Source organism: Anolis sagrei, chromosome 1, assembly GCF_037176765.1.
Source record: "Anolis sagrei isolate rAnoSag1 chromosome 1, rAnoSag1.mat, whole genome shotgun sequence".
NCBI classification, from domain to species: domain Eukaryota; kingdom Metazoa; phylum Chordata; class Lepidosauria; order Squamata; family Dactyloidae; genus Anolis; species Anolis sagrei.
Genome location: NC_090021.1, coordinates 192,159,666 through 192,173,103, shown reverse-complemented (window position 1 = coordinate 192,173,103; position 13,438 = coordinate 192,159,666). Strand labels below are relative to the sequence as shown.

General features: G+C 40.3%; 1 protein-coding gene across 2 annotated transcripts in view; it reads right to left on the bottom strand.

The window, feature by feature from the left end:
• WIPF1 (WAS/WASL interacting protein family member 1) overlaps positions 1-13,438 on the bottom strand; it is a 75,416-nt gene that overhangs the window by 18,916 nt on the left and 43,062 nt on the right. For both annotated transcript variants that reach the window (XM_060779360.2, XM_060779369.2), the window contains exon 3: positions 2,816-2,902. In XM_060779360.2, coding sequence (XP_060635343.2) covers positions 2,816-2,866 — 51 coding nt within the window. In that variant the 5' untranslated portion in view covers positions 2,867-2,902. The remainder of the gene's footprint in view (positions 1-2,815; positions 2,903-13,438) is intronic.

Genomic DNA, 13,438 nt, shown 5'->3' with positions numbered 1-13,438 from the left:
GTGAAGAATATACAAAAGGAAAAATTGGTTGACAAATTAATAGCATGTGCACAAATTGTTTTAGTGAGAGGTTGGAAAGATAAAACAAAATGGACACTGATTAATTGGTATAACTATATAGTTGATATGTTAAATGTGGAAATAACAAATTGCAAATGGAATAATATAGATAAAATTGAAAAGGTTACAATAACTAAGAGGATGTGGGAACCAGTTAGAAATTATTTAGAGAATGTGTTAAGACGTGGAGTAGAAAAATTAAGACCGAGACTGATATTTCAAATGTAACTTCTGTAGTTTGATGTATAAATTGCATGTACAAGGATGGGAGGGTGGGAGAGGGAAAAAACCATTTTAAAGAAAGGTCTATTTCCCATAAACTCCACCAGTGTTTACATTTGGGTATATTGAGTATTTGTGCCAAATTTGGTCCAGATCTATCAATGTTTGAGTTAACAGTGCTCTCTAGATGTAGGTGAACTACAACTTCAAAATTCAAGGTCAATGCCCACCAAAACCTTCCAGTATTTTCTGTTGGTCATGGGAGTTCTGTGTGCCAAGTTTAGTTCCATTCCATCATTGGTGGAGTTCGGAATGCTCTTTGATTGTAGGTGAACTATAAATTCCAGCAACTACAACTCCCAAATGACAAAATCAATCCCCCCCCACCCACCCCACCAGTATTCAAATTTGGGTGTATTGGGTATTTGTGCCCAATTTGGTCCAGTGAATGAAAATACATCCTGCATATCAAATATTTACATTACAATTCATAACAGTAGGAAAAGTACAGTTATGAAGTAGCAATTTATTATTTATTTATTTATTACTGTGCTTGTATACCGCCGTTTCTCAGCCTAAATTGGCGACTCAACGCGGTTTACAACAGTACAACAAACAACAATATTCAATTTAAAACCATAAAAACAACATACACAATAAACAATATTGGCCCGTCGATAATAATCCAATGCATCTCTTAACTAAAATCATGATCCAATTTCATCGTCCGTATTACCAATCCTTTAGTCATCAGTTCATTGTACCAATTAGCCGAATGCCTGTTCGAACATCCAGGTCTTCAATCTTTTTCGAAACACCATCAGCGAGGGGGCTGATCTTACCTCTGTGGGAAGGGCGTTCCAAAGCCGAGGGGCCACCACAGAAAAGGCCCTATCTCTCGTCCCCGCCAGCCGCACCTGTGAAGCAGGCGGGATAGAGAGCAGGGCCTCCCCAGAAGATCTTAGGGTCCTGGTGGGCTGATAGGCCGAGATACGTTCGGATAGGTAGGCAATGAAAATAATCTTATGGTTGGGGGTCATCACAACATGAGCAACTACATTAAGGGGTTGCGGCATTAGGAAGGCTGAGAAACACTGCTATAAAAGGTTCCAGAATGTGTGCAAAAAGATTATGGGGATTTGCAGCATCTTTTAATATTTGTAATTTTTTTTACTAAAAAAAAAGGAAAGAACAGGGTTGGACTTGCAAATGGGCAAATTACAATATGCAACAAAATGTTGCCACCTATTTTCCTCTAGAAAGGAGTGCTCCTATTCAGGGTTCTAGACAAACATTTCCTCCAACCAGGGCATGTCACTCTGCCAATCATCTCATGAACAGTCTTCTTTTCCAATTGCTGCTGTTCACTGAGTGTGCACAGTCCTCCCTAAGCCACTTTGGGCTTGCTTTTTTGCTTGTTCTCAATTAGTTTTTTAAAGAATTTTATTTTATATATCCTGCATGCACAAATGTAAGGACATCTCCTTCTTGCTCACTGCACCTGAATTAACACTCACTGTTTGAATTTGCACAGTGATAACACACTGTGGCTATGATTCCATATGATCTGTCATGGCAACATCCTATGGTATTCTGGGAATTTAGCTTAAAGAAGGGTATTCTGAATCCTCAACCAGGTGCCTCTGACCAAACGTCATCGCTGCATCCCAGGAGAATTCTATGGCCATTACTATAGAATCATGGTGCTGTAAGTGTGTAGTGTGAATGAGTCCTGAGTATGCCATTATTCAAGTGCAATTCTGGACGTTGAAACATACTCCCCATAATTCAAGACAAAATGGCATATGACAGCTTACCAGCCTCCAACTTTCCAGTCATAAGACATTTTGACAGCCTGCTTAGCAATTCCCTTGGCTACTTGAGAGGAAGTAGAAGATCTACTGGAGGAGGCTGATGTGGAACCCCATCGTATGAGTTACTTCATATTTTCCAGTTCCCACTTGGAAAAAAAATCATAGGAAGCTGCCATACATTGCGTCTGCTACTCATCTGCTTACCCCAGTTGTTGAACCATGGTTGAAAGCAATCCTTCGGTGCCCTAGGAAAGGCATTTTCCCAGCCTACCTGATTTTGTTTTTTATCATGTCAGAAGCAAATTGAGAATATACCTCAAGTCGGTTTTGGTATGAGATAATTGTCTATCTACAAAGAGGTTGCCCAGATATGTTGCCAGCCTGTGGGAGGCTTCCCTCATGTCCCCACATGGGAAGCTGGGGCTGACAGATGGGAGCTCACCCCAACTCACGGATTAAAACCGCTGAACTTCAAGTCTTCAGGTCAAAAGTTCAGCCGGCACAAGAGTGTAACCCCTTGTGCCACCATGGCTCATAGCCCTACTTGATGATGTTAGTGATTGACCCTGAGACCTTCTGCGGGTGTTCTGTCAATGAGCGGGACTAGATTTCTGCAGAAACTATGCACTCTAGACTAAAACAGACCATGTCCATCTGGCAAATCATAAACCACTCGTGCAAGGGCTCTGAATGATATGACATTAAAATATGAAACTTACCACAGCCAAGGTTGGTGGGGGTGGAGGTGCTGGAGGAGGAGGGACAGGCATGATCTAGGTTGAATCACTCTTCAATCACCGTGAAACCTGTCAAGAAACCAATATAATATATTAAACTTTTCAAAAATTCAGGTCATGTTCTGTAGTGAAAGGCAGGGAATACTCGTTATAGCTCTCAAATCCCAGATCAATAATATATTGATAGTGATAATACAGTAGACCCTTTGTATTCACAGATTCTGTATCCATGGATCTAACAACACACAGTTTGAAAATATTCCCCCTAAAAATAATTCTAAAAAGCAAAACTTGATTTTGCTATTTTATAGCAAATTTTATATAATGAGACTTGAGTTTTGGTATCCACAAGTGGTTTGGAAACAAACTCAAGCAGATACTGGGGTCCCACTGTGATACCACTGGTAATAAACAGAAATGAAATAAGAGGAACAAAAACAGAATAGTTTTAAGGCAGAATATGACATTTTTCTAGCAGGAGAACCTGTATTCAGACTCAGTTCAGCCATGGTCTACAGTTGGTAATCTCAGGCCTTTAACTCTTAGTGTAATTTTCTTTATAGGACTGAGGGTACTATTAAGGAAGGAAAAGGTGTGTTTCACTTTGAATTCCTCTGAAAAAGGGTGAGTTAAAAATGAATTCAAATGAAGCGCTTCAAAACAGCTCAACTCTTTATATTGCCACTGCACCACTGCTTGTAAGCATTCAAAGGCCTAAATCTTAGAGCCAACACTAACAGCAGTTTCACACTTTCAAGACATTTATGTGTATTTTCATATCTCCAGATGTGCAAAAGCACAGCATGAGAAAGCTGCCTTGTTTCCATTTTTCAATGCAAGTCAGCATTCCAGAAGTAGGAGCAGAGTTAACATCGTCCCAAAAACATGGATGCACCTCCACGCTAGATCTTAAGATAACATGCAACATTAGTGACTCTATGTACCAAAAATAATGTAATAAGTAGGAGAAGGCAATATCTTAAAATAGGAGAGAAAGAGAAATTCAACCTGCTCAATGCATGCAGCAAGCTCATTCCATGAGTAAAAGAAAAGCAACTTTTATTGAGGATTTCACCCTTAACATTAGGTATAACTTGAATGTGGCACATTATGAGAAATTATAAAGAAGACTGTAATGAGGCTGCATTTATAAAACTAAAGGAGAATCTGGAAATATTATAACAAGTAATGTTTATCTGTTACATGAGGATTTTTTAATGGTTTGTTTTCTTATATTTTGAGATAAGAGTTTTCACCCCAAAAGCAATGTAATGAATGCTATTAAAATATGCCATGAGAATTAGATGAGAATGTAATTACTTTTTTAAACAGTGACTTTCTAAGTTCTGGACAGAATGAGGTAGATGGATGGCCTACTGTGGATGGAGGCAGTAGTATTTTGCTGCTTTGTGTGCAAATGCATTAACTACAGCCTAGGAAGCAGAATGCTGAAGCAAATGTTTATGTGTGTGTGATATTTAAAAAGTTACTGCTACTCAAAATGTTAGTCCCTGGACTGGTGCCAGCCTTGTGCAAGTGACTGCTGACCCCTGGCAAGTTTCCAGTGGAAAAAAAATGAAACAATTGTACCCATGGGCACAAATTCAGTTCTGTTCCTTTGCACAACTGAAAAAAAATAATTGCCAGGAGAAGGATTGGTCTAGGTGATATAAAGCATGATTATTCATTGCATTGGGGAATGGTGGGCAAGACGAACTAAGAAAGCAGTTCAAGCCAATCTAACTGTGTCTTGTACCAAACTATTTGGAAGGGTGGTACTGGAAATGCATGAATCACTTCCCCTAGCTTTAACTTAGGGCTGCTTCTTACATTACATGATTGTAATGTAGCTCTCTTAACAGCACCAGGAGGATTTTCTGGCTGCCAAAGAGTTGCTTGGAGCCTGGAATTTGCTTGGAAGTAAAGCCATGAGTAAAAGGGAAGGGTAAACAAACACACCACCTGTGGTATTTCCCCGCAAATAATATTTAATCAACAACATTTTTTCAGATTATACTCTACTTTGCTATACTGAGAATGATTTATGTCTGCTGATGATATCTCATCTCTCTGGGCCCTTCCACAAAGCCCTATATTCCAGAATATCAAGACAGACAATCCCACAATATCTGCTTTGAACTGGGTTAACTCAGTCCACACGCAGATAATGTGGGATTTTCTGCCTTGATATTCTGGAAAATAGGGCTGTGCGGAAGGGCCCTCTCTCTCCCCCTCCATATAAAAATACACAATTCTAGACAAGTCTTTCATCCTGCCTTCTTTGTTGAGGATCTACAGATGACTTTATTTCTTCCTATCTCAACCCTGTCTTATTATCTCCACTGCTTTTCCTATCTTTAACCTTGCTGCATAAAATCCACTGAGAAAACAGATGGAACATCAGTAAAGTAACCTGTCATTGCTACTACAGTGTTCCCTCGCTACTTTACAGTTCGCTTTTAGCGGATTCGCTGTTTCACGGGTTTTTGAAAATATTAATATAAAATATGAAATATTTACATCCAGTGGAGGCCAGGGATCCTGGAAGTGCGGCAGCCTGAGGTGTGGTAGGGCAGGCCTGCCTCCCTGGCCTGCTGCTGCCTGCGTGGCTCTGGAGGCTCTGCCGGGGTCTGCGGAGGCCAGGGAGGCAGGCAGGTGTCCTTGGGATGGGCGGAGAGGCGGGTAAGGAGGTGTGGGTAAGAAACTTATATATACTTAGTGTATATAGACTGGATACACTAAGAGCCCTTCCAGACAGGCCCTATATCCCAGGATGTGGTCCCAGGTTTTCTTTTTATCTCAGATTATCTGTCAGTGCAGATTCATTTAATCCAGTTGAAAGCAGAAAACCTGGGATCAGATCCTGGGATAAATGGCCTGTCTGGAAGGGCCCCATGTCTGGAGAAATAAAATAGTCAGAGATACAATTTAAGGCAAATAATAAAAACTATATCCAGTGGAATCTACTTGAAGGGCTCACTCAGTACCTATTTCTCCTCCATTCTTGCACATACTAAAACTTTAAAGATTAGCACCATAAAGGAAAAAGTCATGACATTGGCAGACGATTTGATTATTCTAGTGTTAAGCATATTGCTAGCATTTTTCATGGCACCAAAATAGTCATTACCCATCTCCATTTTACACCTAAAGCTTAGAATCTGTAACACATTAGAAGGAGAATTTGTTCAACTTCCTGCTCAAAATGGTCAACAGGAAAATTAGTTCTCAGAGCAAACCACAACCATCCTGTTTGAGTGTATGGTGTTTTTCCAATGCTCTAACAGCCTGTAGTTCTGTGCTGTACAGCCAGCAAATGCTGACAAAAGAATTCCCTACCTACTTTTATTAGCTGCTATAATCTAGCTTAGCTGTGTCAGTTACACTGACAAGAGGCTTCTTATTTAAATGCAGTAATCAGAACAGGGTTCACTCAAAGCATTTTCCCATGTTTCAAGAAGAGCCAGAAGGCTGGTACAAAGGAGGCACCTCTCCTCAAACACCTAGCACAACGTTTTTCTTATCAGTATACACTGCAAGATAGAGAATGACAGAAACATCCTCACCAAGACATTATCTGCAGATACACTGGCACTGTGGACTAAACCTGAATTTACAAACTTCATGCAATGGTGAAAGTCTGTTGATGAAAACCAGTACTTCCTAGGTGCCAGAAAACGCTGTAGCCATGGTGCAAAATAAATGTTGTATGTAGTTGCCAGTGCCTGCAGTAACACAGTTGGATCTAAAGCAATTAGACATATCTAATGCTTGTATCATCTGTGGTCACAGATGGAGCAGTTGGGTAGCTCCTTTGACAAATATGCTATTATTGGAGCCTAAGTACCTGAAAGGCACCGGATCCTGTCTGATCGTGGGCACTCAGCAAAGCCAGCTCTGGTTAGTGTTTGGACGGGAGGCCACCAACCCATACTAGGTGCTGTCAGCTATATCTCAGAGGAAAGAAGTGGCAAAACCAGCTCTGAGGATTCCTTGTCTAAGAAAACTTTATATTGTGTACCCACAAGAGAGCAAGAGTTGTGTAGGACTATGACTCTGAAGACCAGTGTTCTCATCCTCACTCAGCCATGGAAGCCCACTTGGGCAAGCCCCACTTTCTCAGATGCAGGGAAAGGAGAGGACAAGCCCTCTCTGAACACATCTTGCCAAGAAACCCCGGTGACACGTTAAATGACTAGAAAGATTGAAAGTAATAGAAGCCTTTTAATATTTCTTATATTTCTATCTTCTCATCTTTTTGTTTTCGGAAATAACCTTGCTCCTGATTAAGGACCATATTGCAAACTGCACAAAAACCTATTCCCTACTGCACATTTTATTTTCCTTTTGCACACCATAAGTGCAATTACATATTCAAATGGTGCCTGGATCTGAAACATTATCAGAACTACAATTGACAAAAAATTCCACAGTCCAAGTGCTTCCCCAGGCCAGGGCTTCTTAAACTTTTTCTACTTGTAACCTTTTTCTGCCCAAGAAATATTTTTGTGATTCTTTTCTGCCTGATAAATGTTTGTGTGACCCCAAGTCTATAGGTATACAAAATAAACATTTATTTATAATAAATCAGCATTTGCAAAGCTTGCTAAACAGGCTGATTTTCCTTTTTATGAAGTACAGCTGAAGCATTTTCTGCAGAGTCCACTATAAACACTGCATATTGTTGCTATGAGATTAGTGTAAATGTCTAGGTAGCCTTCAGAAATCATTTCGGACAACTTACCTGTCTGAACGTATTTCCCCTTACGAACCATCGAGGACTCTAAGATCGTCTGGGGAGGCCCTGCTCTCGGTCCCGTCTTTGTCTCAAGTACGTTTGGTGGGGACGAGAGACAGGGCCTTCTCAGTGGTGGCCCCTTGGCTATGGAACACCCTCCCTAGGGAGATTAGATCTACTCTTTCCCTCTTAATGTTTCGGAGGCAAGTTAAAACATGGCTGTTCGAGCAAGCATTTACAAATGCAGAGTAGCTAATATAGGAAATCGAATGATTTGACAATGGAACTGGACAATGCTTGATAATAATGAGATGCTAATGATGTTGTTTTTATTGCTTTTGTAGTGTTTTATATTGTTTAATGTTTTAATCTGTATTATGTTTTTATATGTACTGATTTGTTGGAAACCGCCTTGAGTCGCTGACTGGCTGAGAAAGGCGGTATATACAGTAAATAAATAAATAATACATTTACTGTTGCCAATTGCTTTGTGCCACCCCCACCCCCCTCAATTGAGCTAAGAGGAGACTATTTGAGGTCAAGGGGCACAATTCAAGAAGCAGTGCCCCAGGCTATTTTTGGAAAAGGGTGTCTTCACACCTAGCCTATGAGTCTATTTTATCTAGGTGTCCATTTAAATTATTAACACACTTAAACACTCCCTTTCGTTTTTTAGGTCTTGGAAACCTCTATAACACAGCATGACAGACAACGTGGACTGCACATAGCTCATCAGCCATTTTAAAGCAGCCAATCTAGAGACGCTCAAATGCAGATGGAACACGGAAGTCCAAAAGCAGACAACTCACTGAAGTTACTCATTTCCTGGATGATTAATCTCTGTGCTGAAAAAGAGGAAGGCTAAATGGCATTGTAGATTTAACAATGCCCCCATAAAGCTAATAGGACTTAGCAGGAGGAAAAAATTAAGTCAGCAGCTTAAGAGTGGCTATTTTATTACCCACTCGTTTTGCTCTCTGGCACAGGAAGTAGCACAGAAGCAATTTAAAAGGGAGAAGATGGGGAAGAGAGGAAATAAAGATGTTAAACTTTACCAGATTTGGTCATTTATTTGAGTAATATGGGTGCAATGAGGATCTTCGTTTGCCTTGTTGAAAATCCAATACAACCAGTCAGAAGTTGGGTAGGAAAAGTGCATCATGGCAATTTCAATGGTAGAAGCCATTTGTCTTTTGTATTTCAGCCACTGGAAAACTAGAATGGTGCAATGATTTCGGTGTTGGGCTAGGACTCTGGGGCTGAAATCCCTGCTTGGCTATGGCAACCCATTGAGTGACCTCAAATTCTGAAGAAGGCATAGGATAAACTCTCTCTGTTATCGGTTAAGATGATCTAGGGATCTTACAAACAGAGGCCATCGCTCGAACCAAAAACAAAGAGCAATAAAAGACAGGTAATAAACTTTGTTTTTTATTTTTTTATGATTTTGAGTCTGTATTGCATTATGTCCGAATGGCATCGAACTGTTTATCTGGCCCAGCTTATCCGTCCAAATGTCTCTCCCCCCTATGGACCATCTCAGAGGTTAAGACTTTCTAGGGAGGCCCTGATCTCAGTCCTACCTACTTCGCAGGTGCAGTTGGTGGGGACAAGGGTCAGGGCCTTCCCAGTAGTGACCCCTCAGCTATGGAACTCCGTCCTCCAGGTAAAATGAGATCAGCTCCATCCCTCCCGACCTTCAGAAAGAAATTAAAACATGGCTGTGGTGCCAAGCCTTTGGACAATAACGAAGTGCAGTAAGTGAAGATGGAATATGTACAACTGGAACAGCTCCTTATCCATGATTTTGGATTGTGTGGTTTTTAAATAATTGTTTTTAATGTTTATATATGCTTTTTAATTTCATGTTTTAATGTATATGCTTATATTATCAGAGATCTGTTTTATGTGGCATCGAATTGTTGCCTATTGTAAGGCCACTCTGAGAAGGGCGGGGTATAAATACAGTAAATAAAATAAATAAATAACCGTTGCCAAGTGTTAGCTGCTCTGAGTCTCTCATTGAGGGAGAGAGGGTGGAATATAAAACAAAGTAAATAAATAAATAAATACAATTTCAGCTCCAATAGCAACAGGAAAGTAATTTCACTTGAAATCAAGCTGGCAACATCTCTGACAGAATGTAGGCCCGTGACTCCAACATCATCACTATTTTTCTTTGGTATGATATTATTTAGCATCTTTGCCTGTGAAGTTTTGACAGCTTCTATCATATGCTTTGGAGTTGGACCAAGAAAGGTATAGCTGCTTGTGGATTTGGATTTCATTGAGAATTGTAAGACAACACTAAAGGTGTTATTCTATTTATTTACTTCTTTGAGAGACTGATATTCCCAAGTTCAACACATTCCTGAGGCCGCCTACCTTAGCAAAAATTCAATGACAGAAAAACACATCAAAACAGAAACATTCAAATAGCAAAGAACAGATCAGAACAGTATAAGACCCACTGGCCAAAATAAGAGAAGTACAAAAGCAACATAACAGCAATGAGCAAGAGATTTAAAAGCCTGGAAAAAATTAAAAACAACATAACATAACAGTTTTTCTTGCTCATGTGGTGCTGAGTAACATTTGTTGTCATTGTTATTTAATTAGATTTTTAGTGAGAGGTCTTAACCAATGAGGATGTCCAAGGGCAACTGAACTGAGACTAGCCAGCTGAAGTTGTGTTGAATCCAATCCAATCATGTGGATGTAAAATTATTTAGGGCTATTTTTACTTTAACCTTTTGTGCAAACATTGTGGCTATGTCTCTGACATGGACATCTGTATTTGGTGTAACTCTTTTTTGGTTCTTCTGCTGGCAGACCTTTGCCAACACAGCAATTTTGCTGGCAAATCGCTCAGCTGGCAGATCTCTGAGATAAACCAGGAGAAGAGAGTAAATACCAGAAGGCCATTCTTGTTAGTGGAAGAAATGTGCATCTAATTTTAAACCTCACAAATGGCAAATCTTCACTGTTTTAATTAAATTTTCACTGGCTTGTTTTTAAATGTAAGATGTTATTGCTAAAAGCCCTCTCGAAAAACTGTTCTTGGCTGAAGGGAAGGCCAAAGATATTGATCAATAAAACAAATTGAGTTCCCTGGCATATACCCAACGCTAAAGTTTAGAACTCTGCCTTGCATGAACTTCAAAAACAGCAGCAATATCATGTTAAAGTAAACTGTGTGGATACATACTCTCATATGATTTACTTCCACCATAGCAACTAAAATAGACAGATTTCTGAGACCCAGCCTATTTCACTTGATCTAGTGGAGAGGAAATAGGCAAACCAGAGTTTGAATCCCCACACTCAACTGTGGATACTTGCTGGATGACCTTGAGGATGTCACACTTTTTCAACCTCAGAAGTCAAAGAAAAAAAACCCTCTGAACAAATCTTGCCAAGAAAACCTGCGATAAGTTGTCCCTAGAATTGCCATAAGATGGAAATGATTTGAAGACCCAGCAACTAAGGACTTATACACACACACACACACACACACACCACTTTATATATATAAACAGATAAATAAACCCCATTTGCTCAGTTTCCAACAGACCTCACAACTTCTGAGGTTGCCTGCCATAGATGTGGGTGAAACCTCAGGAGAGAATGCTCCTGGAACATAGCCATACAGCCCGGAAAACTCACAGCAACCCATTGAGGACTTTATCGCACAAAGCCATTATTCCATGGCAATTACATCATCACTCTCATTATCACCCTTCTCTTCATTTGAGAAACTATGGATTTGCTGATTTATTGTTCCCTGTTTATACTTCTGCATAGTCATGTAACCAGAGGTGGCCCTAGGTAATTTTCAATGGTAAGTAAACAGTATTTTGGTCCCCCCCCCAACCAATCACTGATATATATTTTCTGTCCTGTGTGCCATATTTGGTTCAATTCCATCATTGGTGGAGTTCAGAATGCTCTTTGATTGTAGGTGAACTATACATCCCAGTAACTACAACTCGCAAATGTCAAGGTCTATTTCCCCCCAAGAGCGCCTCAAGAGTGCCCCTGGGCAAAATCAACTATACTGCAAATGCTTACTTTGTGTAATGGATTGAGCCGCCCCTGCATGTAACTCTGCCTTTTTGCATTTTTGCAGCTTTGTATTTGTGTGTGTATTATTGTTATTTTAAAAACTTTTTTAAAGTTCCGGCAATGGCAAACATTACTTTAACAAATTGAAACGAACCGTTCAGAAACAGAGTGTGGGAGCGGGGAGAATGGAAGAGGAGGAGAATCCTACCTCTGATGTCACTTCACTGCCAGTATATCAGCACAATAGAATAAAATAGTCCAATTACACAAGGCAAGTAACAGGAATATTGTGGGAATGGCTGCTATAGATGGGTTTTGTCCATCACTACTGGGGAATTGAAGCTGAAATTCAGCTACCCGCCAAGGAGCGAGCAGAGGATTCAATGCGTGGCACAGCTCACTACAATGCCAGCTAGATGAAGACGCACAGACAAAGTTGAACAGGAACAGGGGTTTATTTACTTTCAGGTCCAATACAGAGTCTCTGTTCTAAAGGAATCAGACATGAACTAGCAATACAGACATTTTATCCCCTTTGACAGCCATTTGAAGTCCCTGCGCCATCCCCAGATTGGACAAAAATTGGCCTGGCTTTAATCTGGATCCTCGTTGGCTGTGGAATCCTTATGACATCGGAGTGGATGGAGTCTCCTCCGTGGCAGGAAAAATAAAAAAATGTAGACTTCAAACCAGAATCATTTGGAAAGGCCCGCCTGGAAAGGAGGTGGGCTGGCAAACATATGGTGAATCAGTATGCTAAACAGTTCACAATAGTATTGTCGAAGGCTTTCATGGCTGGAACCAGTGGGTTGTTGTAGGTTTTTCGGCTGTATGGCCATGTTCTAGAAGCATTCTCTCCTGACATTTCACCTGCATCTATGGCAAGCATCCTCAGAGGTTGTGAGGTCAACTCTGATGATCCCTGCCATAGATGCAGGCAAAATGTCAGGAGAGAATGCTTCTAGAACATGGCCATACAGCCTGAAAAACCTATAACAACCCAGTTCACGATACGATTATTGACCAAGTCCAATTTGTACAAATGGGGAGTATCAGAACACAAAATTGGTCTGTTTTGCAAATATGATTAGTTCAATTAAAAACATACAGATTTTATCTGTATGTTGTTGGAGTCTGGCAACTGCTCATCTCGAGATTCTCTCAGGAGATTAAAATTTCCTTTGACAGGATTTGGTCATTCCAGCCAACACTGTCTTTCCTTAGTAGACTCACCTCATGGTAGGTGGACAGCCAGCAAAAGCCTCTCAGGCACATACACAAGCAGGATATTTTAAGTTTTCCCGCATGCACTGGAATGCATTTATACAAATGTGTTTCCCCACTCCAGCAAATCTAAGTTATTTGTAATACAAAACACACATGTGCTTTACAAGTCTACTGATGTTTAATTCAGTGCAAAAGTAGCCTTGACTAGGTTGTTAAAGTCCAAGGCAGCACACTCAGAGTGCTAGCAAACAATATAATGACCTAGTTTACATATGCAATTAAAACTCCAACTGATCATGATGGTGAGGGCCTATACTTAACATCAGAATCCGTTCTTTATTAGTGTCATGAGTGTTCTTAACTCGCCTGCAAGAATGACTCTTGATGCTATAGCAAGTGAAGCAAAACAGAGTAACCATCTCCCAAGATGTGTTCTAGCTGTGACCTTGTATTGGGGGCATCAATTACTACATCACATGCAATGTGGGGCAAACACTATCCATTTAAATGGAGCGACAGTGGCCTCAGGCCACACTTCAGTTACCCAGCATATTGGATTTCTTTTCTCAGAGCAT